The following is a 27,129-nucleotide window of genomic DNA, read 5'->3' as shown; positions in this document are numbered from 1 at the left end:
TGATGATGTGTTGTCACTTGAAGCGCTTGGGAAAAATTGTCTTTGCTGGTGATGGTGGGAGAGTTTGGCGAGTTCGAATGGGTCAGCGTTAAGTCCCCTTGGTTAGGACTTTGGTTAGCTTTCACGCCCGTTACTCTCGAGTCTCAAGGAAGGATGATGAGTTTGGAAAGTGAATTAGCTGTTGACTAAGTGATGCATTAAAACACTGTGTAGGGGAGTTGTGGGCTTTTTTTTTTTTTTTTTTTCCTAATTTCCCTCCAAAGCAAAGGGATTAAATCATGCACTTCTCGTGGGATGGTTTTGACACCCAAATCCTCTTTGCTGTAGTGGAAGTGATCGATACCATATTCTTCAGTAATAGTATTACTGGCAAAATGGGTTTTGAAAACCTTTACGCTAAAACATATAAAGAAGTTGTGTAAAGCAGAAATATGTAATCATGCAATTAAGCCCTGTATGCACCATATAAATCTAGGTTATCCTAATAAAGATGTTTTTTAAGCGGATGTAGTGAGAGCAGTGGGCTCAGTGCCTTTGGGATAATGGTTATTGCGAATTCTGGCATCGTTCCCTTTAAGAGTAACAGCTCTGTGGCCCCAAAACTGCTCAATATTTGGGTTTTGTAGCAAAGGGCATAGGAGATGTCTTTGCAAACTTAATTCTGTCTCCGTGTGTGGGATGATAGCTTTTAATGGCATGTGTAGTTTTTGGAGAGTTTACTTGTTGCCTAGCCCGGGTACATGCGCGGGTAGGATTGAACAGGTTGGTTGCTGCTGTTTCATTTCTTGAGGGGGACGACTTGAAGAAGCAGCATCGTTTTTTGTGCGCGTGCTAACACGCAGAGGAGGGACACAGCAGCTCTCATGAGAGTTGAATGAATATCATTCACTGTGGGCTGCTTGAGACACTCTTCATTGGGGTGACTCTGTCTTGCATTTCCTCTTACATTCCCCTTCCCTGCTCAGGAGGAGAAAGAAGGTAAGGTTTCTAGTGGTGACAAATTGATGTAAATCAATATTATTATTATTATTTTAAAAAGTTTTTTTTGCTGCAGCTTCTTTGCCCTCCAGACCGCTAACTCTTTCAAATTCCCTTGTTTCTGGAAGTTTTGGATGTCCTTTCCGACTTGGATAAAGTTGACACTGAGCAATTTCTTTGCTTCCTGTCAGTAAATATCAAAGCGGTGACTCTCCATGCCCGTTTCTTTTACTGATTAAAATTCTTGAGTTTTTTTATTATTATTGTGGGGCTGTTTGAGGTTAGGAAATGCTCTAAAGGAGACTCTGCGAAGTATGGCAGCGTAAGGAGAACATGTGCCGGGGCCGTTCCCTCTTTTGTTTCACTTCAGTTTTGTGTTGAATTTGCTTTGCTGTCTGGAGCAGGTGAATTTGGTAGTGAAAATATCTCCAATTGAGACGGAAAAGACAAGCTGCTTTTACATCCTACTTGGCAGCAGAGAGGATGCGCCAGACATCAAGGTGTCACCTGGAGGACGCCTGGATGTTCAGCCTAGGGCCTACAGCTGGTTCAGCTCTTGGCCTCCTGCAGCTTTTTTGCTGTAGCTAGTGAGGATGCTGCGTTAGGTATGAAGAGGTGAGATGCAGAAAGAAAGTTTCACCTCTAGAAATGGTTGTAGCAACTTGCTGGGGACTTTGTTTCCTTTCAGTACTGTAAATACTGTCTTGAAGTGAGAGGTCTTGAAGTTGAATGGAGAATCAATGCTCTACTCTTGGGTTTGAACTTGCAGTTTCTGTCATTTTGTCATATTTTGAGTAGTGCCACATGCTGTTGCATCTTTTTTGTGCTGCTGTTTATTGCTTTTTTCTTGATGCTGAGGGCAGCTCTTTGCACGTCCTGTCCCTGTTCCCGTGACCATCTGCAAATCCTGCTCTCTTGGTTTGCGGTCCAAGGCAACAAAACAACAACAAAATCCTGAGCGTGAAGGGGTTAAACGTATTTCTTCTAAATCATAAAATTCTTCTTGTGGCCACATCGGAGTTGGTCTCTTTTTCTCGTTCTTTAAGGCACAGATGGTGGAGTTGGCAAGTGCAGCTGGCTGCCTACGAGGAATCCTCCTTTACTCCGAAGAACTTTCTTCCTGTTCATTTCCTTGATGCTTCCTGATTATCCAGCACCGTAGCAAAGGAGTAAACTTGTTTTATGCTTCACCCTGCCTGATGGAAGCACAGTCTGCCTAAATATATATGGGCTAATAACATATATTGTGGGGAACTTTTCTAGATTTGGCTGGGCATGTTTTTCTAGGCCCTTTTTTTATAGGGATGCTGTCAGGAAAATGGCACTAAGAAGAGCTTGGCCATTTGTCAGGACGCTTAAATCCGCTGGAGGAAGGAGCGTGGACACTTTCCCCCGCGCTCTTCTCATAGCTTCAGGCCCTCAAGCTGTTGAGCAGTGAGAGGGGTGGCTTTATTTCCTCGCCGTGGCTCCGTGGTTGCGTTCGAGCTGGAGTTGAAAGGGTTGAGGTTAGCACGCGAGCGTTTCCTCGCTGGTACGGGCAGATGCGTTGCTAGACCACGTTGCATAGTTACTGACGTCCAAGTTCCTCAAAATTGAGGACAAACCGAGAGAACCAGGTGACTTTTGGAGACTTCAAAGCGACGCCGTTCCCCTGCTCACGCTGCAGCCCTCGGGTAGCGGCTGCGGTTGACAGCTTGACCGCCCCACGCTAGAAACTGCCTTGCTTTGCCCTGCGACTCTCCGAGGCTGGAGGTGGCTGCAGGACTTGACGGTTTGCAGAGCAAAATCAACAGCAATTTTCACCCAAAAGGAGGAATGGGTGTTTTAGGAGCGGATTGTAAGGGCTATCCAGCTCACTTGTTTAGACTGGCGTGAAATGGGACTTTATATATAAAGTTCCTTGGAAATCTTTTTGATCGAAGCTCCAGCTTTTAATCAAGACTGTTGTTCCTTACAGGGAAGGCTTTAGCTGTGTCTTTTGCAGCCTTTTTGTGGCTGGTTAAGAACTAGAGAATTGGGAAATATTTCAGTATGGTGTTTTTTGTTTTATTTTATTTTATTTTTATTTTGGTTTTGGCGCTCTTCTGCTCTTAGGGAAAAAACAGGCTGTTTTTTCTCCCAAATTAACTCGTCCTAAAGAACCAGCACAGTAATAATTTGTTTGCATAAATATGCTAAAGGAAGAATGAGTGTGTACCCCGTTTCCTTTAATCTGACTTCAGCCTCATGTAAATATACACACAGCGATTTTTAAAAACAGGTTTAAAGGCCGATTTGCCTAATATCCAGGATTTTTTTTCCTCAGAGTCACTTGAAAGCGCATCGTCTTTAGCATGTGGGAACGATTTTGAGAGATTAAGGACAGTATCTTGTTAAGTCTCTAAAACAAGATTAGAGATGGGATGTTCTTGAAGTGATGCAGGGATTATTATTATTATTATTATTTACTTTGATATGTCTTCAATCTGGAAGAAGCATCATTTTTCTTTCTTGTCATGGTATTAGATGGTTAACATGGCAAACTGTTGAGTGCTTTTCTTGGGAGTTTCTTTGGGTATGGAGAGCAGAATATGCTGTTTTTCAGTGAGCAAGAAGTATGAACTCGAGTAAAGGACAACATAACATCTGCAGCTGTGGTGCGTGGCAAATCAGCTCATCAGGTTTTATTTAAATGATAATAATTAACTAGAAATCTGAACTTCCATGTTGAGTAAGGATTGAGTGCTTTAAAAGCAAATGAAACCATTTCTACACATGTGACTCTATAGAAAGAGTTAATTTGGCTGTTTTTAATGGTGTTTTTTTAGTTAGAGAGTCTGCTTCAAATTCTCGATGTTTCGTGGCGATTTGGTTAACTTGTGTTGAGCTGAAAGTGTCACAGAGGTGCTTCAGTAAATGGCTGAGGCTTTAATTGTTTTCATTTCCCTGCGCCTAAAACAAGCTGACCAAGGCTGCAATCTGTAACAAACCTGTTACGTGGGAGAAACCATCAGTTCTTCTAGAGTTCTGATGTGATCAAGTGTTGTAAAACGATGAGTATTACCAGTTTCCTCATGACTCGGATTTCTTGCTTTGAATGAACCCTGTCTCCCAGGTCCCTTGGAAGAAGTCTTGACTCGGTAGTGAAGAGCAAAATCTTGATTTCTCTTTTGGAAGTCCCTTTCTGAAGAAATTATTTGCTTGTTTGAAAAACAGCAAGGCCTCCAGACCTTTTATGTAATTGAGATCTGTGAATCAGTGCATGCTGTCTTTTATTTTCCAGTTGCAAATTGTTTGCTGTGCTGCTGGCACCTTCCAAACTTCTCGTGCGGTGCTGGGTAGGAATTAAAGCTTGGGCTTGAACTTCTTGAACTTGGTTAAGCTCCAGCATGGGATTGTGCCGTTTGCATTACCATGGGGAAGAGCAAATGCCCTGTGAGACGCTGGAGTTCTGGTGGAAAAGCTGGAATTTCCATGCTGTGTGTCAAACTGGATTTATTTTACCCATGTTGGTAGTGTAAAGTGTGTGTCCTTTATGGAGAAGTGCTGAGTAGTTTTATAGCCTTGCTCTTGATCATGGGCTGCAAACAGAGGGACTTAGAGCAAATACTCTGGAATGGGCAGTAGATGCAAGCTTTGGAAATTGGGACCAAGGGAGCAATTGGGTATGTGAGCTGAAAAGCCAGGTAATTCCCTGTTAGGGAATAAGCTCAGAGCAGGTGCACATGATTTATAACTGGTTTCTTATGCTTCCAGCAAGTAATAACTGATAAAGCAGTAAATACCCAGCTCATTATACAGCACCTCTTGCTAATTTAACAAAAAGGTGCGGGCTGCTTGCAGAGCAAAATATGTTCAGAGTGAAGTTCACAGTTCAGCTTAGGTGGTTTGGTCGTATCCAAGTTGATCACAAGCTCGGAAAGTCAAGCAACTTAATTTTCTCAAGATAAGAGCTTTCATTGCAATTACCATGTACCTAAATTGTCTTTTGTTACTCCTATATGCATATGTCCATTAAGGCTTGATTTATTGAGCACTGTTAGGTCTGGGTTTTTAGGTAGAAAACAAAAATCGTTGTAGTTGGTTCTTAAAAGCTTTTTGCCTCAAGTCTTTTGGTCAGTGAACCTGGGCTGGGCTGCTCCGATATAAGGACTTGGATGGATATAGCTGATATTTTAAACTTAAAACTAAAGGTTGTTCTTAGGCTCCCACTGTGTTTTGGTTGAAAGGGTCCTCTGGAGCAGGGCCGACCTCAGCCTTGCTGCACTTTGCTCTTCCCAAACTTAGGCCAAGGAGGACTATGTTAATAATGTTAATTAATAATTTTCTTATTTGATTTTTTTTTTTCCCCCCTTGGTGCTAAGAGGTTTCTTTACCTCCGGTTACAGTGCGTTGCTTGTGTAAAACACAGGTAGCTCAGAATAAATGATTAGAAATTTTGGGCAGAAGTGGGGGATTGGCATATTTTCAAATAAGCAAGTGTTAGGATCTTTTTCAGATTGCCTAAATCTCTGTTTACTGAAGTGTCCCCCATTTAGGCATTCAGAGCTAATAGCTCATTAGTAGCTGCTATAATGGTCCCATATGTAGAAATCGTGGAAAGGGGGGAAAAAGTTGTAATTTCTACAGCATTTTCAGGGCTTCCATGCCTGAAATACAGGTTTGTTACTCGTTCTGCTGTTGTGTGTGGCACAGGTATTTTGAGGTTGTCTAGGGCTTTTGCCTCAGTTGTTTTTTTAGAACAGTTTGCAATTCAATCACATAAGATTTTAATTGAAATAAATTCCCGTCTGAGACCAGTGTCAATTTTTTTTTTCTTTTTTTCTTTTTTCCTCTCCCAAGGTTTTTCTTAACTTGCGTTAACGGTCCCCTTATTACTTACCTCCTAAAGCTGAACTGGGCGCGTGTGGGAGCTGCTGTGAGCTGTTGCTTTGATTTCCTAAGAGCAGGACATAAATGCATTTTCTTAATGCCCATTTTCCCCTGTTTCTGAAATGCCACCCGTTTTACAAACGTTTCCATAACTTACCTATTCAGATATTTATCCAAACATAATTGCCATGGGTTTTCCGGCAGAGAGGCTTGAAGGAGTGTACCGGAACAACATCGATGATGTAGTAAGGTAAGGCTTTATTTTTTCATTTTCTCAACTTATTTGTGATTCGAGATGCCACCAGGTGTCCTTGTGGGGCAGCACTGGCTCCGCGTGCATCATCCTGGCAGTTGGATATATTACATTGGCCTAAGCAAACAGGCAGCAAAACGCAGTGGTCTTGGAAGGCCCTTCAAGTCCGTGAACTCTTCTCGGTTCAGAGCAGTGATTTTGGTTGCTCCCGTGTGAAGGGAAACGACGTTTTCTTGGTTTTCCTGGCCAAGCGCATGTTACAGTTTGTAAACTGGGCTTTTGAAAGGCAGCTGCTACCCACGATTTCTCAAGTTGTCCATAAACGCTGGCTCGGTCAGCAGAAACGTGTCTTTCTGAGCAGCAGTCAGTGTCATCAACTAAATGAACTTATTAAGAGGCGCAAGTGAAGCGGCTCTGGGGATCTGGCTGCTGACGTGTTAACGTTGTCCCGTGGCTTCAAACCCCCAAACACACAGAATTGTTGCGTGCTCCCTGCATGCAGTACCTGGCAGGACCTCACCAGCTTCCCTAGACCTTTAATGGTCGGCCTGGGATTCCTGGGGGCAGGTTTTTGTGCTGCAGTTGTGTGCTGTTGGTGGAGAGCCACAGGGATTTGCTGGCCAGCTTTTTCCGAACAGTCGATACCTGCACAGATGGGAGGGTAATGCCTCGGAAGGGTTGCCTTGCTGGCTGCTCGTCTCCTACCGCTTGTGCTTCGAGGGGACATTAGTCCTTAGGGAAACAACCCGGAGAAAATCTGCCGGAAAATTCAGGCTTAGCTTTAAACAACTGGGGACGTCTCCTGGGAGAGGTTGCCTTGTCCCCCGCATTCCTCCATCTCTCTGGGTCCCCCAGCAAGGCCGCCAGCAGTAACAGCGTGGTATTTTGGTGGATGCCATGGAATCTTGCATGGAGCACCCCGCTGGACGCATCCACATCTGCTCTCATTTCAACACCCTGCCTGAACCACAAAGTTCTCTAGGTTCTTTGGGAATAGGACGCCTGATAACCCGAGCTCGTTTTTTTTTGTTTGTTTGAGCTTTCCAGGATTTTAGCAGCTAGGGTTTCTTTTTCGATGTGAACAGCATGTTCTGTCATGGCTAATTAAATTCCTTCTGGCTGATGTGCCGATACACACTGTTGATGATGTTAAGGGTAAACATTTGTATGTGATTTCTTCTTGCTTCGTGCCAGGTGACGCATCGTATGTAAGCGGGACGGGTTTTGATGAATCATTTTTGCAAGTTGGGCCCTCGGAGGCTTCTGTATGGGAAGTTTATGCTGCAGAGTTGGCAGGGAGATGAGTGTGAGCATGGAAAAAGTGGTCTCGCTCCTTCTGCTTGAACCCAGAATATTTTTTAGCACCGTGCTTGGGTTTCAGTGGCTGATAGCTGCAGCTTGGGGTGCCAAACTGCCTATGTTGGGTGAGGCTGCGAGCCAGGGGAGCTGTTGCGGTGTGTATTAACAGCGTCGTCTCCTTTCTTTCTTTTTAAGGTTCTTGGATTCAAAGCATAAAAACCATTACAAGATATACAATCTGTAAGTATGCAATCCCAGCTGCGCTTTCCTAAGTAACCCCCAAAACAGCTTGTGGGTGTGCGGGCTCCTGTACCGAGGCAGCCTCGGAGATGTTCTGCAGGTTTCCTAAAGCATTTGAGCCTGATGGAGAGCACTGTTACCTCACCCAGTGCAGCCGAGTAAGGTTAAAGAAAATGCTGGCGGATATTCGTGTTACTCGAACGCCTCTAAATGACTTGGCACCTAGCCCATCTAGGGCTCATTCCGTGTGATGGGGGAGTGAAAAGTAATTCACAGCAGGCTTTCTGTTAATGTATTACTGTCTGCAGTGAAAACGGGGCCAAATGAGTATTTTCTGTTTCTTTTTGTTTTATTTTTTGTGGAGGTGTTATCAGTACCCAAGTTGTTTACTTCTGTATTGTTCGTAGTGCCTTGGATAAGCTATTGCCCCATACAAGCTTTATGGTTTCCCACTTTTAGAAGTGTCGTGATTTCCTCCGTAAATTGAGCTTTGCAGAAACTGTCCTCGTTTAAAATCTTATTAAATAAAATCCCTTTTATTTATTTATTTATCATTTGTTTATGATTATATATTTATTCTCTCTTAATATATTATCTTGGCCAAGGTGCTTTTGTACTAAGTGACTAGGTGATGCCAACTGATATAGAAGGATAGGTCCTGATTTTTTCTTTCTTTTTTTTTTTTTTACCTCTCATTAAAAAAAAAAAAACTGTGTAAAATTTATCGACTTTCTGAACTGCAAAGGCTTTTTTGATAAATGAATTTCTAAATATCTCCATTTAATAGAAAAATTGCTATAGTCCAATACATTTCTTATATTTCCATACTGTAATCTGCACTGTATATATTTTTAAACTATTTAAATATGCCTCTAAGATAAAGAATCCTGCATGAGCAAATCTGGTTTCTGATGTAGAAGTGATACTAGAAACTAAGAAAGGAAATTCTGGTTTAAAAGCTTTTAAACGTTGTCTGCAGAGGACTGGAGTTGGATGGGGCAGGATTTGTAACAAACACGTTCATTTAAATTAAGCGGATGGGCAATTTTGATAGGGCTCAATAGCAAGATAACCTTTTCCAGCCTAGAAACTATACAGAAGGCTCTTTCGTATGAGATGATACTTCCTTTAGTTTATTTGTAAGAGTTTAATAAAACTTCTCTCCTCTCAGTAGCTACGGAAAGAGGGGGAGTAGTGTTGAGAGATTTCTGCTCTGTGTTCTAGCAACCTCGTTTTGCTTTAATAAAAAAAAAACAAATAGATGCTACAGTCTTGAGGGAAACTACCCCAAATTTCTCTATTAACCCACGGATCAAAACTTTCCCAAGAGAAAATACATGTATGAAACGTGGGCTTCTGCTTTCCATCCCAAACAAGCCACTTTTGAACCCTGGCCTTGCAAGGGCTGCCTTAAACCCTTTGCTCTTTCTCTCTTCTCTCTATTTTAACGTGTCCTTCTGCTTTTGGCTCATCCCCTCGAGCCTCCTCCCGACTGTTGTCTTCCCTGCGGTAGTTGCCGCTTCTTCCTTGCTCTCAAGTGGGCTCCTTTGCTTTCATGCAGGCAGGTGTTTAAAGGAAGGCCCTGGCACGAGCAGTTGGGAGTTTCCTCGTGCCCTATGTGTTTGTGGACATTTCGGCTGCTGGCTTGTCCTTTGCCTTTAGTCCTGCCCGCAGTGAGACTGGTTATAAGTTATAAGCAGAAACTGGCTTTAAACTTGCTACCCTAGTTGAGTTTGCTCTGTGTTGTGTGCAGACCCCTAGGAGGACGTCAAGGGTGGCTCGCTTTATCCCTGCTGTCACCAAAGCTGTTTTCTGGCCTTTATGGCACTCGAGTTGCTGCTCCATTCAGAACTGATGGGCTGTTTTTGTGCTTTGAGGAGTTTCATTGCTTACTATTCCTTTGCTCGGTGTGGCTGGTGGTTTTCCTGGCTGCGATGACTATGTCTTGGGTGGGTCTATCTGATCTTCCTTCTTGAAGACTCAAGTGCAGGTACTTTCTTTGCTGGTGGTATTTTTTGGAGCCCTATGTGCCAGCTCCACCTGTGCCGTAATCTCTCCTGAGCCACCGAGAGTGTCTACAATGTGATCAGAGCCCTAAAAACTGGTTCTGGACAGACTTTTCCAAAGCAAAGACAGGAAGGGAGATAATCCCGGAGAAGCTGGAAGGAGGAAAGCACAGAGCACACCTGAACAGTCCTAGAGGATCAGCTTCTTGCCGTGGGCTGCAAGTCTGGACAGAGTTGCTTGCAGTGCAGGAGTGGCTCCGGTTCCATGGAGCAGTCGTGAAAGGGCTTCGGTAAGCTTTGCGTGTCCGAAACGTCCAGGGAGCCCTGTGTGACCCCGAAGACTGTGGACATAACGTACTGCATTGAAGATGACTTGGTACCTGTCCTGGAACTAGCGTGGATATTTCTATGACAATTGTAGGTTATAATCAGAGCAGAAGACCTAGGTGTGTTTTGTCTATTGAAATGATTTCCAATGCTTTTGTTCCAGTTCAGAGTTTTAAGGAAGAAATGTTCTCTTTTTTTCTTTCGGGACTGTATTTTTGCTTGCATCCTGTCAGGACGCATCATCTTTCCCACAGAGAGCAGCCCAAAGGTGACAGAGAGGCCCTCTTGTTCTTGGCTTCTTCCCCCTCACTTTCCCAGCACCAGGTTTAGTTCCCTCCCTTAAAACACGCTGTCCAGGCTGCACTGGAGCCCTCCCAGTCTTTCCACCTGGTTTCTGAAGCTTGCACAGGAGTAAAACAGTATGTTTTACCCGGCTGGGAGCCAGCCAGAGCCTCCGTGTCTTCTGGAGTGGCAAGACAGACCTTGCAGCCCCGGCGTGTTCAGCAGCGACCCTGCTCTGTGGGGAAACACACGGACGGGCCTGCTTGGCTCTTTCGTGGTGGTGCCTGAGCTGACCTAATTCCAAGCACATGAAGCCGTGTTGGAGAGCGCAGTGTCCCCGCTGCTGTTGGCTGCAAGGTGATGGTCTTTGTGTTATGGCTTGGTGAGGCCTGTCAACTCCCCGGAGAGATCCGTGTTGTCTTGAAAGGTTTTTGGAGCTCACAGTTGATTGGATCAAGGTCCCGATCATCTACTCTTGATGTGCTTGTATGGGATCATAAACCTAGCAAAGAGTAACACTATTCTGTTAAAAAATATATATCATGTTGCATTAATGTCAGTGTTGAGATCCACACTGACTGAAAAACACTGATGGACCACAGTTACCATAGGGTAAGTAATGGTTTTCCAGTAGGATAGCTGATATTTTATGGAGCAGCTTAATGCATTTGTGGAAAAAAAAAAAAAGGTTGGTTTCTGTGTGTAACGTCTAGACGTAGTTTTAAATCGTAATGGTGATGGGGGAGTATTTGGATTTTCTTTGAATTGATCTGTGTTTCAAGCTGTGACAGACGTTAGAAGTGTCCAGGAGACTTACCCTGAACTCCCATGTCTTTTTTTTCTTTTTAGATGTGCTGAAAGACATTACGACACCGCCAAATTTAACTGCAGAGGTGAGTTCCCGTTATCATGCGCATGTGTGTGCACGTCTCTAAATGTCTGTTTCTGAATGAAGGAATAAGTAAAGCCACTCAATAGTAACGGAGGAGAGTCAGCTGGGAGTGGGGAATGGTGTCAAGTAACTTTTCATCAGAGAGTCTTGCCATGTTCTTGATGATTTTTTTTTAAAAAAGCATGATCCAGGCACTTAAATCAAGCCTAATAGGGCAATCAAAGAGAAATGCCCTGATTTCAAGAACTCTTGCGCACTGGGATACACAGAGGTCCCTGTTTAATTTGATGGAGAAATTTATGGCAAAACCTAGCTGCGAGGTTTAGAGGAAAGCCCTTTTTATGCAATAATCAATTGGAATAAAGATGAAGAATACCATTAAGCCACGGTTCATCTAAGTTCTTTGAAGATCTGGGACAACTCTTCAGCTGCTTTAAAAAAAATAAACTAAGCAAAACTGCCACCTCATGCCTCTTTGAAATAAGTTGGTTCTCGGACACCTTGAAGAACTTGTGGGGGAACTTTTAGGGACTCCTGGAATTAGACCTTTTGCATCAGCTGACCATCAAGTGGATGACAGGCTTTTGGTCAGACGCTCGGACCTCAGCTGAGATGCTGCTTTTGTTGGTGTTAAATCCCCAGCTAGTACCTACACACTCACTTTCATTCAGCTGACCCTTGCTCTGTGTGCAGAGGAGCATCTCTGCACAGGGAGCTGGTAGCTCCTCTTCATGTCACGCCGTTGCTTTGACAGGACCTTTCACGGTTCCTCTGTAAGATTACACAGTCCTAGGAAGCTTCATGTTTCATTTTTCTTTTTCACCCCCAAAATTAGTTACCTCAGACAACCAAGTCTGTGACTCAGACTTCTCTTTCCTCAGCAGAACAGCAGTAGTACTTAACATCTTGGGAAGTTAATTAATTTCCAGGGGTTACTTCTCATTTGTATGCTTAATGTGAAACCCGGTAGTAATTCAGTATTCAGCTGGAGATTCTAGCATCAAATTCAAAACCAGACACTGAAAGGTCTTCACTCTCTTTGGACAGTAGCTTTTTGGCTAGCTTTTAGTTTCTGAAGTCATTCCATGCTGGAAATTGGCCTCTGCTTTGCTACGTTTTTTCTTTTAGGTGCTTTGAGGTTTTTCTTGCTGTTTCTAGGAGGTTGGAGAGAGGGAGTCGGAGCTGCCTCCCTTGCTGTATGCTTCAGCTTTGGGTAAATCAAGGTTCCTGTCTCCTCTAAGCTCCAGAGCACACAGCTTAACGTTTCTCAGGATCGTTTCCCACTCTCAGTCCCTCTCTGTTCTTGCAGAGGATCCATTTTACAGGCTCCTCCCTTACTCTTTGCAGAAGGTCCTGCAGGGTTTGCCATGGGGGGCATCTTCAATGAGCTGCTGCTAGTGGGGATTTTTCAGGCTGTTCTTCCAGGACTGCTTTGCATGTCTTCCCCACAGAAATATTTTTGGATGTCACTAAGGTAGAATCAAGGTGGCATAGACGAGTTTGAAGCAGCTTCTAAGTAAACTCCTGTCTCTGCATCCATTGCAAAAAGTGAAGCTTGTATAAGCTGACATCCAGGGATCGTTTGGGGAATCGTAGGATCTTCCATGTGGAAGAACTATTGGTGTACACTCCTTAAGCTCTGATTCCTCTTTAACTGAGCTCTGTCAGGCTTCCCTCTTGGTTCCCTGGAAGATGAAGCGGATGGTGTGCGCCGTGAGTGAACAAACTGTCCTTGCAGTTCCCTCCAGGAGGCTTCCGACTTCTGCCGCAGGGAGTTAGCAGTTCCCTGACTTCATCTCTCACCTCTGCTCTTTGGAGTCCCCGGGGATTCGTCCAAAGGAGCCTTGTGTGCGCAGCAAGAGAGTAGCACTTAGGAAACAAATACAAGCGCTTGCCAAGAGATGAAATGTATTCAGTTTTAGACCAGAAAAGGAAATGGTGTTTCAAACTGCGAATATTTAAATGAACCAGACTTTAGAAGTTCTGGTTCTTACAAGATCCCAAGTTTATCAGTCAAGATTTTTGCCTGTTTTGAGTTTTCATTTTATGTTTTGCATACTAACTTGAAATTCTGTACCTCTCTAGATGGAAAGTGTGTGTGTATACCTGAAAAAAGGGCGAGTTCTTTCATTGATCTGACATCTAAAACCCACGGATAATATAGTTGGCTTACATGAGTTCCTTTTTCTGATTACCATTTCTTTTAATAGGAAATTTACTGTTTTCTCTGAGCAAGCAGCTCAGTTGCTGCTAGAGTAATGTATTGGCACCAGCCTAATCTTTGTGCCTATATACCCTGAAATCACCAGGAAGAGGTGTAAGATACAGAGCATATGCCACTCATTTCAGTACTGTAAAACGGTCTCTTCGTGTAGCACCCTGCTTATTTATTACTGGAGAAACATCTGTGATGCCTCTAATACACACTGCACTGTTGAATAACTGTGGAGTCAGCATTCACGGGTGGATAATGTAAGATGGGTTTTACTGAGAGCATTAATTTTTCCTTGCATGACCTGTCAGTTGAGCTCGCCCAAAACGTTCCTTGGAGGTTTCCCTAAGCTGTTTCTTGCCTTTGCAGTTGCACAGTACCCTTTTGAAGACCATAACCCACCACAGCTAGAGCTTATCAAACCCTTTTGCGAAGACCTTGACCAATGGCTAAGTGAAGATGACAATCATGTTGCAGCAATCCACTGTAAAGCTGGAAAGGGACGAACTGGTGTAATGATATGTGCATATTTGTTACATCGAGGCAAGTTTCTAAAAGCTCAAGAAGCCCTAGATTTCTATGGGGAAGTAAGGACCAGAGACAAGAAGGTGAGTATTTCTGTTCTTTCGCTTTCCTGCTTGTATCTTGGTGCTTTTCCTAGTTGTGGTGTATTTGAGTGGTCAAACGTGTTTAGAAATGGTTTGCTGTAGCTTTAACATTCCTGGATCAGTGCAGATTCTCTAAACTAGAAAGCTCTCCTAAGCAGCAACGGCAGGCAGTTGCAATACTGAAATGGGGCGGTTTTTCAGTCCCGTGCTCAAGAAGATGAGGACGGTTTATCCAGAAATACTATTCTGGCCTTTGAAAGGACATTCTGCTTTGTTTTGCATCAGGTGGGTGGTGGATGAGTGAACTTCCTCGCTCAGCATTTCCAGCCCCATGTGGGGATTATTCTAGCACGGTTGGCCTCAGTGGAAGAGCTGGGCAGGTCCCTCGTCGGCTGCCTCGGGGCTGCTGCTGTTTAGTGTCTCCTGCTTTGCATCTCGGGAGAAGAAACGGGAGATCTCATCCCAGAGCTGCCATGCTGATGGCTGCAGAAATATTCCATTAGGTCCTCGCTGGCAGTAAGGACGGACATAGCCACTGTACAGTGAGGCATTTGGGCTCCATAAGCCTCGTGAATGGGAACCTACCTTCCGCATTTTAAGTCCTCTCTAGATGCTCGGAGACGCCTTTCAAGGTCATCCCGGCGAGATTCCCTTGCTCGTCTGCCATCAGTTCCCTGCACACAGTGTTACAGCAGCTGAGGGAGATCATCCCCGCAGGCCAGTTTCAGCCTATTCAACAGAGAGCACTCGGAGTTCCAGGAGCATTGGAACAGGCTGCCCAGAGAGGTTGTGGAGTCTCCTTCTCTGGAGATCTTCCAAACCCACTTGGATGCAGTCCTGTGCCACGTGCTCTAGGTGACCTTGCGTTTGCAGGGGGTTGGACTAGATGATCTCTAGAGGTCCCTTCCAACCTTAAGGATTCTATGATTTTATGAATATTTGCATGAAGTATTAATTTCGCAGTGTGCATATCTCTAAGAAGTGGAGCTTTTACTTTTGAAGGCTTTTGAGAGGAGAAGCATCAGGTCAGAAATTGGAGAATTTGATTGCCGGTTCATTGGAAGGAGTAAATCAGTTCATAGTTTGCTCTCCTTATAGGATGGAGCTGTTACTCTGTCCAGTGCAAGAAGGTGGTTTTGATGTAATAAAGGAAAGGAGATGATGTCAAGACTTCCCACCAAGTCTTAGCATGTCTTCATGAGAGTATGTGATAGTGAGAAGGAATATGATGAGTAAACAGTGCAGATCGCTCTCATCGATAAAGGCTATTGAAAAGTCATCCCCATAATTGCCGAACAAACACGTGGCGAAGCATTTGGTGTCTTGGTTTTCCTTCTTTTGAAGAGGGCAGTGTTTCTTTGCTCGAGTGCTTTGAGGACATGGCCCGTTAGGTGTTCGCTCGTACCCCGGTGATGTGTTTGGGGTGAGGGAGGGTCTGGTAAACAGAAATATTGTTGTTTAGCTTCACTGTAAATACTGTCTGCGCGTGGCAGCCTTGTTTTGGTTTCAGCGTCTCTTGCAGAAGAGCTGCCTTTCCAGCAGGTCAAGGGAGGGGATCCTGCCCCTCTACTCAGCCCTGGTGAGGCCACATCTGGAGTATTGTGTCCAGTTCTGGGCTCCACAGTACAAGAGGGATGTGGAGCTGCTGGAGAGAGTCCAGCACAGGGCTACAAGGATGATCAGGGGCCTGGAACATCTGCCCTGTGAGGAAAGGCTGAGGGAGCTGGGCCTGTTCAGCCTGGAGAAGAGAAGGCTGAGAGGGGACCTGAGCAGTGTCTATAAGTACCTCAAGGGAGGCAGTGAGGAGGATGGGGCCGGCCTCTTTTCACTGGTGGCCACCGACAGAACTAGAGGTAATGGCTACAAAATGAAACACCTAAAGTTCCACAGGAACTTAAGGAAACATTTCTTAACAGTGAGGGTGACAGAGCCCTGGAACAGGCTGCCCAGAGAGGTTGTGGAGTCTCCTTCTCTGGAGATCTTCAAACTCTCTTGGACGCAGTCCTGTGCCATGTGCTCTAGGTGACCCTGCGTGTGCAGGGGGTTGGACTAGATGATCCCTAGAGGTCCCTTCCAACCTTCCAGCATTCTGTAATTCTATGATTCCAACCAACGATTTCAACCAACGTTTTCTTCATTTAAAGCAAGCTCAAGGTGCACAGCCTTTGAGTAGCTACACTGAATAGGTAGAAATAGAAATAGCTGGTTTATCACCTATTTTTCCTTCAGGATGGGCACTGTGAGGTACTGTGGTGATAGCAGCAGTTACACCTAGCTGAGCAAGGAATGAAAACCCATCTTCTGCAGGGAAGCCTCAAAATGACTCTTTCATTGGCATCAAATATGTCTGACGTGTCAAAGCCGATGGATTTTGCTCCCAGTTTGGTGGCCGTGCTCAGGTAACAGGTCCTGGCAAACCCGATGCCATAATCTCAGTTCGAGGCTGTAGCTTTAGCATTGCTCTCCCAGTGGGATAATGGGAACACGGGAATGTTGTATCCAAAGTGTTTGTTGCTCGTAACGCTGTACTGCAAGAGCAGCACCTGGCAGTTCTTCTGTGATGCCCTGGATAAGCTGTCTAATGTGCATTAGAAAATGCTGAGAGTTGTAGCAAGGAAACGTATCTTCTCGAGGAGGAAATATTTATGTTTTCCAGTTTTTTATTCTTCTGGGAGTAAAAGTGAGGATTTTCCACATATGTGGCTTTACCAGGTGACTGTCGTGGTTGGCAGCACTGCCTAGTTGCTGGCTCTGAGGTTGAGGTCGTCTCAGTTGTGGAAGTTGCACTACAAAAAAAAGAGAAAACTTTAAAGAACGTGGTCTGATGACTGCTGAGATGGCACCCGAACCAAGCAGCACCGTCAGCGTGGAACCCCCTGAGACATGGGTTGTGCGAGTTGAAGGGAAAGGCTTCTGCATAGTGTCGGGGAAGTTGGAGTGAGAAGGAGACATAATTATAGGCATTTTTTTTAATAAAGGTGTCCAACTGCATTTTTTCTCCTGAACAGAATTGATACTTAATTAAAAGTGTTACAGCTGCTGAAAGGTGAAGCAGAGGGTAGAACCAGAAATATTTTACAATTACATCTTAGTTTCTAGAAATACTGTGTTCTAGATTCGTGACCAACATGTTTGTGGAGATAAAAATATATAATTATTATTTTATATTATATATTTTCATTATATACTTGTATATATTTGAAAACCTTTCCCCCTATCCAGTTTATTACCTTTTCACACTTGAATTTAACGTGAAGGAATACTTCCCAATCCTGCAAGGACATTCCATGGGCAGCTATGAGCCATCTAACATGTTTTCAAAGGAATAAAATGATAGACTTCGTATTTCTAATCTTTGTCACGGGCTGCTAGAAAAATCATCTGAGAACTTTTCGAACTGTTCCTGCTTGCAGTTGGTTTAAAAGCAGTAAGAAAAGTGTTCTTTGGTGATGCATTCGTATGGCAGGGGTTTACTTCAGGGCTGTGGTTCAGCTGAAAAGCCCTTCATGGAACAGTTTGGCCCATCGGGCTGTTAATGCAACTTTCCACTTTGGGTTTGTGTGGGTTTTTTTTGTTTGTTTTCTGAAGCGCTTCAGAAACACAGAAACAGACATATTTTTAAATATAAAATAGTACATCCCTTGGATACAGGGATACTAGTAGGCAAAGCTGGGTCCGGCACTGGTACTTTCCTGTTGCATCAGGGTACCTTCTTCTGCATGACCTCCAAGCTAAGCCTCAAAAAAAGGGTGCTTATATTTAAGAAATGGATGAGAGGCTTTTGCATTCTTTGCCTCGTCGTTTGTAAGTTGGATGCAAGGAAACCCATACAAAAATAAATGGGAAGTTGGCGTGCTGCCTTTTCCACCATCCCTGCAGAATGATAAAGTTGGAAGGGACCTTCCGCTCTCCTAGTGCAAAGGTATATGCAACATAAGCTGTTTATTTTGTGCTCTTCAGCCACCCTGTTTTCCAGGTTTATTCACCCAACCTTACGTTCTCAGCTAATGTGCCAAGGCTGTGTCAGGGACTGTTAATAACTGGTTTCGATTCCTTTTCAATCTGTTCTTTTCCTTTTTTTTTTTTCATTTTTTAGGGAGTAACGATTCCCAGTCAGCGGCGCTACGTGTACTACTATAGCTACCTGCTAAAGAATCACCTGGACTACAGACCGGTGGCACTGCTGTTTCACAAGATGATGTTTGAAACAATTCCCATGTTCAGCGGCGGAACTTGCAGTAAGTACCAGGCGCTCCCGTGCTCACGCTGCAGCGGTGGAACCCGCGGTTGGTTACGCGACCAATGCGTGGAGCAGGTGATTGTGCTCAAATGCTTTGGGTTCAAAAATCTGCAGGGTTGCCAAGGCAGATAGCCCTAAGATCTATCCCCTTGCATCCTTCCAACTCCTGCTTTCAGGAATCACTCCCTGAACACGTTATACCCTGAAACGGTCAAGCATCTTGTCAGGCTTAGCCGTAGTTACAGGCGGAGCAAGGGAAGACCCCCTGCCCTGGGGTTACAGCTGTGGAGGTGACGCGTGTCCGCGCCTCACGCTACGTGAGGCATGAACTGAATCCACGTGAACACACATCTGTGTGTCCCCCCACGCTGTCAGCGTGCTGGCGTGGCAGCACGTGTCGGGATAAGCAGCCATTCGGTAAGTGCCCTAACCAAAGGCTCAGCGCTGATGTCCTGTAACATTCCGCGCTTCCTTGCGGATCCCAGTGACTCTCCCACCGTGCGATCCCTGTGCGTCGACCGTGGCAGTAGCGAATTTCCCGGCGCGACGTGTTTTCACCTCCCTTCCTCGTCACCTTCCTCCGGTTTTCCACGTCCCTGTGTGAGGCGCCGCATGTCTCGGGTGAAGGGATAGCAGAGCTTGGCAGCTCCGAGGGTTTGTGTGGGACGCGCTGGCTTTCCCGGCTCTGCGGTGGTGGTTTCCAGGCGTTTGCAGCCGGAGGCAGGGTATGGCTCAGCGGGCTCTGGAGAGCAGTCTCGCTCTGATACGAACTGAGAAATTCGGGCTAAACACAGAAAAATTGCTCCTAACCGGTTGCTCATTCGAAAACCCAGCTGTAATGTTTCTGGCTTGCCTCCTGGTTTCTGCTGGTGGTTTCCAAAAAAGAAATCTGCTGAAGCTGCAATGAAAACCCCTGCAGCTTGAGCTGTTACCCCAGAAGAATTAATTCTCAAAGTTGCCCTGTGGCTGGCACGCTTTTTTTTTTGTTTCCTCTTGGTGGTAGAGTTTTATAGGACAGGTTTAGGGACTGTATAGCCAGTGTTGGTCAGTTTGTATACTAATATTAAATTTTGTCCTCGTTTTGTGTAATGTTCTGCTCCTCTGAGAGGAGAAATCGTTCTATTCTGACATGGTCAAACAAAACCCTCACCTAGGGCTGTAATAGAGAGAGGAGAGGAATACGCAAGGAAAAGTGAAGAAGTTGTCACTTTATATAGTCATTTTCTTAATACAGCTTTTTAAAACAGCAGCAGCTTTTTAGGAAGCCTGTGGTGGGCTGAGAGTATCATTATAAAGTACCAAAATCTGTTTATGTTTCTTGTAACATCCAGGGAAGTTTTTTCTTGATGCATTGCAGTGCTTAATGCTTAATATACCTCTTGTCAACCTTTTGAAATGACTGCAGTTGATGGTTGTTATGATTCTGCAACTAACACTGATGCTTTTGACAGTTTAAGAAGCTTCTTGCGAAGTGACCCTCTTGTTTTGCCGTGCAGATCCTCAATTTGTGGTGTACCAACTAAAGGTAAAGATATTCACCTCCCCTTCAGGACCCTCAAGACGTGAAGACAAGTATATGTACTTTGAATTCCCTCAGCCTTTGCCAGTATGCGGTGATATCAAAGTGGAGTTCTTCCACAAACAGAACAAGATGTTGAAAAAGGTTGGTTTTTCTCGCTCTTCTCAAATATTTAAAGCCAGCCCCTGGGCAGGCTGGGATGTTGGTTGTTTTTGGTGATGTCTGGTCACAGTATTTTAATTCTGTGCTGCCTCGTTTTCCCAAGTAGGCAATCCAGCACGAAATGAAAGCTGGCTATTTTAGGATTCAGTGAGTTTGAGTGCAAACGCTAGATAAAAATCATACTAGATATGTTCTGCAGTAGTTAGGGTAGTAGTGAGTAATCTAATTGAGGAAGAAACATTCTCATCCTAAAAATAGACTTGCATACTGCGCAAGTTAGCTCCAGATGTTCTCCTCACTGCATTTTGTTAAAGCAGACCTTGATATCTGTGTGCTGCTGGCTGATTCTGATCCCTCTGTCAAATGTGGTTGAATCTTGGAGATAACGGAGTTCCTCCACGCTTTGTGGGAAGGCCTTTGCACTCTGTGCAGCCACCTCCTGGGTTCGGATCGGAGCATCTCCCCCAGCTCGAGCGCCTTGATGGACAGGGGGAGGATCCGCTTGGAAGCGAGACTCGTGTCCTGATGGTAGGGGGAAGGAATGAGCCTGGGACTTGCCCAGGTGCCAGAGTCCATCCGTCGTGGAAAATGAGCGCCTCATCGTTTGGGTTTCGGAATTCTGGGGCTTATGGAGCTAGTTCACAGCGACCTCGGGGGAGGCCAAGGGTGGAACCATGTTGGCTTGCACGTTGCCTTTGCGTTTATCACTTCTGCTCCTTGCAAAGTGCTGTCCACTCCTTCATGGATGTTACAGAGCTTGAGAGCATCTCTCGCAGCTCACACAGTCCGTCACAATCAAGCGTGAAGAGTTGTCCCTGCCAGCCGTGTGTCTGTCTGCACTCCTGTGCAGTTTGGTCACTCCTGTGGGCTTGGTCACTGACAGAATTGTTCAAGTAGTTCAACTGGTAACTTCTTTTCTCTTCCATTGCATGGTTGTCACGTGCTCGTGGAAGCTCAAAGGGTTTCTCAAGGGGAATATTTTCTCCTGCTGTCTGTTAAATTTGATGTTTTCATTGCATAGCCCTATTGATCAATGCAGAGAACTGTAAAACAGTGCGTTAAATAGGAAATATGAGGCTAGGACAAGCCATCTTGATAATCTACTTCAAAAATATGTCGGATTGAATTCCGGAGTGCCGTCAGCCTTGTGGGAATTGGTGACAAAAGGAAGGTGTCTGGAATTCAGCACGTCTAGTAAGAAGATGGCTGTGAGTGCTGGAGTCGGTGCAAACACCCACACTCGAGGGCTTTGGGACTGGGTTTGTGGTGCTGCCAGGTGTAAGCATCTCAGTTGGTCGTTCTATGAGCCTGCTGCAGGGCTGTTAATATTGAGAACCGGTGAAATACTCCATCTCTGCCACCTGGCACCAGAGATACTTCTCCCACCTTGACAAATAAAGTGGCAGAAATGACGGAAGGGCAAAGGGGTGAGTGTTTGTGGCAGAAACCCTGTCTGGGGGTCAGTCGGAACACGTTTCTCTGCCCAAGGGGTTCCTGTCTGTGAAGCCCCTCTGGTAGCAGGGTCTGTGCAGACGGAGCTCATGCAGTCATTCACCAGAAGCCCCAGAGTGGCCTCCACCATGGAGGTTTTCTCACATCTTAACAAAGATCTGCCTCTTTGGGGTGACCATCTAAACTACGAGGAGTAGCTTAGAAGGAGTAGGAGTGTTTTTTTTCTGAGATTATGGTTTATTCAGGCTTTTCTAGAAGCTAGAACTACAGGCCTGGTGCTGGTTCTTGCTCTTCCAAGGTCTTCTGTTAGCACATTTATAGGTAGCTGAAGAAGCTTTCTTGTGCGTTCCTAGAGGCATCACACATCTGCTTCTCGACATTTTAATTTTCTGTGAGAAATCTCATTGAGAAAATAACATTGACCTGTATTTTTTTGATGTCTTCTGGGCGCCAGGCTGGAGAATGGCTGTATCTTATCTCCCAAGATAAAATAACTTGTTTCACATAGCAGCAGCCTGTAAGTCTGCATCTTTTTGGTCTTTTCTTGTCCAATAGAGTTGTTCACTGTATTTTTGAGCTGCTCCTTCTGTGTGATGTGGCTGCTTCCTTTTGTTCCACGAGCTTGCTCAAATGGGAACAAGATGGCTCGAGAACCAGGTGGAGTTGCCAGTTTCTTGTAAGAATCTCTGATGGGTAGGAGCTGATAACTTGGTGTGGGGTTTGCCTCCGTGCATCTGTCTCGGAGCCTTTTCCTTCTGGTTCTTGATGCTGACAAGATAACCTCCAAAGCTCTCGGAGTGTCTCTGAACCCTTAGGTGTAGCTCCAAGGTGATGGGGTGCCTGCGGGCTCCTCTGCAACATGAAATTCCCGGGAGCACATGGAGCTCCTGACCGATGGCTCCCCTGACCCTGCTCTTGGGTTTGAGCTCAAGTCAGAGGCCAGCTCTGGAAAATAGACACTCTGGTGTCTATTTTCTTGTCAGCCTGAGAACTGAGCCAGGGGTGAGTGTTATGTGCTAGCCTGTTACAGTTAAATGGGCCTTTATTTCAGATGTCTGCCACTGCAGTGTAGATTGGCCAGCAGGATATTTGCTCATGAAAAGAAATATGGCTGTGATTTTCAAGGCAGATTACAGTATAGCTGGAAGTGAAGTAAAACATCCCCCCCACCCTGAGAGAAAAGCTAAAGGCCACAGGCTAATACTTCGTCTCAGAAGGCTGTTCATTGGGTAGCAGTGCTGCGAGTTCTTGGTCCAGTACTCTCCAGCACTTTTTTCCATGTAAAAACCAAGTACAATTCATGCCTTGGCTTATAAGATAAAGTACTGGAGCTTCCTTCGTCATCTCCCATGGAATATTTTGGAGCCTTTAAGCCAAGGGCAGCACGTTAGAAGATGTCTGGTGAGAAGTTCATCGTTTTTTCTCGTCCTCTGCAGGGGATATCAGTGAAGTTGAGGCCCTGCAGCTTCAATTCAGGTTGGCCCTTAAGTGCCAAGTAAATCCTTCCTGGTTCTGCCCCAGCTGACTAAGCTTAAGCTGAGGCAGGACAAGGCCCCGCTGGCCTTGGGTTGCATCCAGCGATGGAGTTGGCCCTGACACTGTCTGCCCAGAGGGGTTTCAGCACTGCTGAGCTCAGGCATCGTCCAGGTTTGGTTTTTCCACGTGTCACCTGCTGCAGTGTGTGACCAACCTCACGCTCTCTTGTGCTGGCGTCCCTGGAGGCATCGTTTGTGGAAATCAGGACTAGCAGCCGCGTGTGCTGCTGCTCCTGCCATCGGGTGCCGAAGAAGATGCAAGGCTTCAGTAAGCACAGTCACCGCAGGTGCAAGAGGTGGGATCGGAAATTCGCCTTCTCCGAATCCCCAGGGAAAAACGGCATCTCCGGCGGTGGCGAGGCTGCCGGTGGTACGTAGAGATACCGAGTGCTGCACACGCCGGCCTAAGGCTTCCCTTCTCCCCCTGTTCACCACAGTGTGTGCCTGGAAGCCACGTAGCTGAGCCTGCAGCTGAAGGGCCGGTGCCTTGCGGTGTTCCTCTTCAACCTGAGCATCTCCTCTGGCTCGAGCAGGAGTCATCTCCTTCCTGCTGAGGCCTGTGTGTCTTTAGGGGCCCCATCTTTTGGGCAGAGGAGCACCTTGGAGCCTCCCTCACGGCAGGGTTGCCTACTTGAGCTTTCTGCATCAGGCAACCCATTAAAATTGCGCTTGGTGGCTTGTCAGAGCTGCAGCGTGACAGAAGAGTAAATCCTCTTGCTCAAGAGGACCAGACTCTACTCCCCCATCCCGAGGATGGGCCTTTTTAGCGTGTTTCTGGGGCAGTGTTGGTGAACAAGAGCTCTGCATGTAGGAGCAGGTTGTGCCTGATGAAAAGCTGGTGATTGCTGTCAGCAGGATGACCTGAAGGGACTTGGTGTAGTGGCCGACGTCGAGTAGCATCCCAGGACACCTGCATTTACATCATGTTCTGGCAAACAAACTGCTGCCTCACGAAGGCACCGACTCGGGGAGCCGTGTGTTGCAGGGGGTAACTAACTACCAGAAATAGTTCTGACATATTTCACTTCCTCCTTCTCCTGGGCTTCCTTTAGTGCTGACAGAAGTGCCCACCAGCCCAAAATACTCTCCTAAATACTGCAGATAGGCTGCTAAACCATGGAGGAGAAGGCACACTCAGGCTGTTTCACTGGTCACTTTTGAATTCTGTATAGTCCCGTGTGCTACAGGCTTTAATTTGTGAAGGGAAGAAAATGCAAGTTAAGCAATAGGCCATCTCTTTGCCCCCTTCTTCCCTGTGCCCCCGCAGCCCAGGAAAATGATGAGAACATCATTTCTGCTGGTGCAGAATTGCCCCCAAGAGGGAGGGATCCTCGGGGGATATTTTTCTGGGCTCTTTCCAATACACTCTCAGTTGCCGGCTGAGGTTTGTAGCTAAGAAGATTGGGCAGGTCTTGGATAAGGTCCTTATTTTTTCAATAGGGAAACTGGAGGTAGATCTGGCTGAGAAGCACAGCACCTGAATTAACTTGGATGGTGCTGGTCCCGCATCCTGGTCCTGTGCCGCGTTAAGGGATGTTACGTTCTGGCACGTGCCAGCTTTGTGTCATCCTCTTCATGCCAACTTGAGGCAACATTTACCAAATATCGTGGGAAGACCAATTTGCCATACAACTCCAGTGGAGCAAAGCAGCAGCCTTTAGCTGCAAGGAGGCAGTAAATACAGCTGTGAGCCTCAGCTACGAAGGGTCCAACGTGGTGGTCAAGACCAAGCCTGTTGGGAGTAGCCGATGCTGGAAGCTCTGCGCTGGCCTGAAGGACATCGAGCAAACGCTGGAGAAGGGCTGCAAGCGCCTTCAGGACCAACCCGCAGGTGTGGAGCTCTCCCAGGTCTCATCTTCAGCCGTTGTGCAGCCACCAGCAAAGCTCCTGGTTTGGCGGCACGTGCCGGGAGCCCCTCACCATGGCCATGGACAGCAGTTCTGGAGGCCGTGGAAGATGTGGGCCACAGGAAGCTAAGGAGAAAGATGTCCCATGAGAAGTGGGGCACGTTCACACTCATTTGCCACGTTGTCTGCTAGGCTTGCTTGGAAGCTACGTGCAAGAAAAATCTCTTTATGTCCTTTAACTACTGATTTCACACTTGCTTGACTTACTGTCATCTCATTTTTGCAGGTATGATTGTTTTAAAGCCACTTCATAGTTAGGAGTGACTTCTGAAAACTTAATGGGTTAAAATTCAGTCTGATTAATGCAGAATTTGGTCCAGGAGAATTGGAGGAAATATCCTTGCATGCCATGTACGCAGTGATGGGGCAACCTCTCAAAATGTTTCATTTGATACTACTTACTTGTTTTTCACCAAATGATATATTAGTCAATATACCATTAGTGAATACTGAAGCAAGCTTGTTCTTTGTGCTTTTTTTTTCCTTCCCCAGGACAAAATGTTTCACTTTTGGGTAAATACATTCTTCATAGGACTGGATGAAAATTCAGACAAAGTAGAAAATGGAAGTCTAGTTGCAGATCAGGAACTCGATGGTATTTTCAGTACAGAGCGCTCAGATAACGATAAGGAATATTTAATCCTTACATTAACAAAAAACGATCTAGACAAAGCAAATAAAGACAAAGCCAACAGATATTTCTCTCCAAACTTCAAGGTCAGTATATTATGTGTTGTAAACAAAGCTGAAAAGCTGCATGTGATTGTCTGACTTGTCTGTCCTGCCTTATGGAAGAACCCTTTGAAACTGTTGTAGATGGAGAAACTTGTTTTTCATGAGTTTCCCACTATGTAGCAAAGGCTCCAAGAATGGATTTTGGGGTATTAAGACTTGCTCATAAAATACCATTTTTCCATGAACGGTTGCCGCAGGTTTTTGTATTTCATTTGAAGATGTCGATCAGGATTACCTGAACTCCTGTGGTGTAACTCAGAGGCCAAACTGCTGCAGACACGCAGAAATCTTTCGGCCGGGCCTAGGAGAAACTTCCACTTTGCAACTGCTTGCTGCCAACTTCTTGTTCTTTATTTTGAGGGGGAGAGGGGCAGCCACCCTTGGAAGAGCATCGTCTCTCCTGAGTAGAGAGGTGCTCCCGAGTTATTCAGAAAGGGCCGTGCTCTTCCAGACCCCTTTGTTGCCTCTTGCTTTGCTAATGTGGAGCTTCCCATCTCTAAATGCTGTTTCCTTCCTCTCCCAGGTGAAGCTGTTCTTCACGAAAACGGTAGAGGAGCCGTCGAACCCGGAGGCTAGCAGTTCCACTTCTGTAACGCCAGATGTTAGTGACAATGAACCTGATCATTATAGATACTCTGACACCACTGACTCTGATCCAGAGAATGAACCTTTTGATGAAGATCAGCATACGCAGATTACAAAAGTCTGAATATTTTTTTTATCGGAGATAAAAAAAAAAAAAAAACAACATAAACACGAAGATTGACAAACTTGAATAAACTGAAAAAAAAAAAGGACCTTTTTAAATGGCAATAGGACATAGTGTCAGATTACCAATTATAGGAACAATTCTTTCCTGACCAATCTTGTTTTGCCCTATAAATATACAGGGTTTGACACTTGTCCAGTTGGGGAAAAAAAAAAAAAGGTTACGTAGTTCTGATATGTATATACCTTTTTGTGTCAAAGGACATTAAAACTTCAATTAGGAACTATAAAGATGGCACTTTCCCATTTTATTCCAGTTTTATAAAAGTGGAGACAGACCTAATGTGTATACGTAGGAATTTTTTCCTTTTGTGTTCTGTCACCAAACAAAGTTTCGAAAACCGAAGCGCAAGTAACCCAGGTTCACATCCTGCCCCTTTTTTTGCACTTCCGTGGCAACAGAGAAAAAAAGTCTGCAGTTGGCTAAGAGAAGTTTCTAGAAGGTTTTGCTACAGTCTGAATTGCATGTATTTTGAATGGGGGATGGAACAAAAAGAGTAATGCTCGGAAAGGAATAGAGGCTGCTGGAGCTGGGCCCGTGTACCATATCCAGCTCTTTATGTGCACCTTTCTTTAGCATGCTACCGCCATTCATCCTGGACATTTGAAGAGTTGGCCGCTGTCACTGCTTGTCGTTTGTGCATTTTATTTTATTTTATTATTTTTTTTAAGTGTCATGGTGCTAGAAAAGGCAGCTAGAGGGAGTGATTCTGTATAGGGGTACAGGAATGAACCTTGGCAACATCCGACAGACCCGTAAATGAAGGGATTTAAAAAAATAAAATGAAAATTATTGAGGTCACAGGAAAAAAAAACACACAGCAACAATGACTTAACCATACAAATGTGGAGGCTATCAACTA

General features: G+C 45.2%; 1 protein-coding gene across 2 annotated transcripts in view; it reads left to right on the top strand.

The window, feature by feature from the left end:
- PTEN (phosphatase and tensin homolog) overlaps positions 1-26,927 on the top strand; it is a 31,745-nt gene extending 4,818 nt beyond the window's left edge. The window contains exons 2-9 of one of the 2 annotated variants that reach the window (XM_088525619.1): positions 5,995-6,079; positions 7,577-7,621; positions 11,086-11,129; positions 13,710-13,948; positions 18,045-18,186; positions 19,685-19,851; positions 25,256-25,480; positions 26,022-26,927. In XM_088525619.1, the coding sequence (XP_088381745.1) occupies positions 5,995-6,079; positions 7,577-7,621; positions 11,086-11,129; positions 13,710-13,948; positions 18,045-18,186; positions 19,685-19,851; positions 25,256-25,480; positions 26,022-26,207 (1,133 nt within the window). In that variant the 3' untranslated portion in view covers positions 26,208-26,927. The remainder of the gene's footprint in view (positions 1-5,994; positions 6,080-7,576; positions 7,622-11,085; positions 11,130-13,709; positions 13,949-18,044; positions 18,187-19,684; positions 19,852-25,255; positions 25,481-26,021) is intronic. The other variant, XM_088525626.1, reaches the window with a different exon arrangement.
- Positions 26,928-27,129: the final 202 nt, after the last annotated feature.

This window comes from Tinamus guttatus, unplaced genomic scaffold (genome assembly GCF_059628265.1).
Source record: "Tinamus guttatus ecotype Peru unplaced genomic scaffold, ASM5962826v1 Tinamus_guttatus_pri_ptg000023l, whole genome shotgun sequence".
Lineage (NCBI taxonomy): Eukaryota > Metazoa > Chordata > Aves > Tinamiformes > Tinamidae > Tinamus > Tinamus guttatus.
Note: the sequence above shows the minus strand (reverse complement) of the source record. Positions and strands in the feature narration are given on the sequence as shown.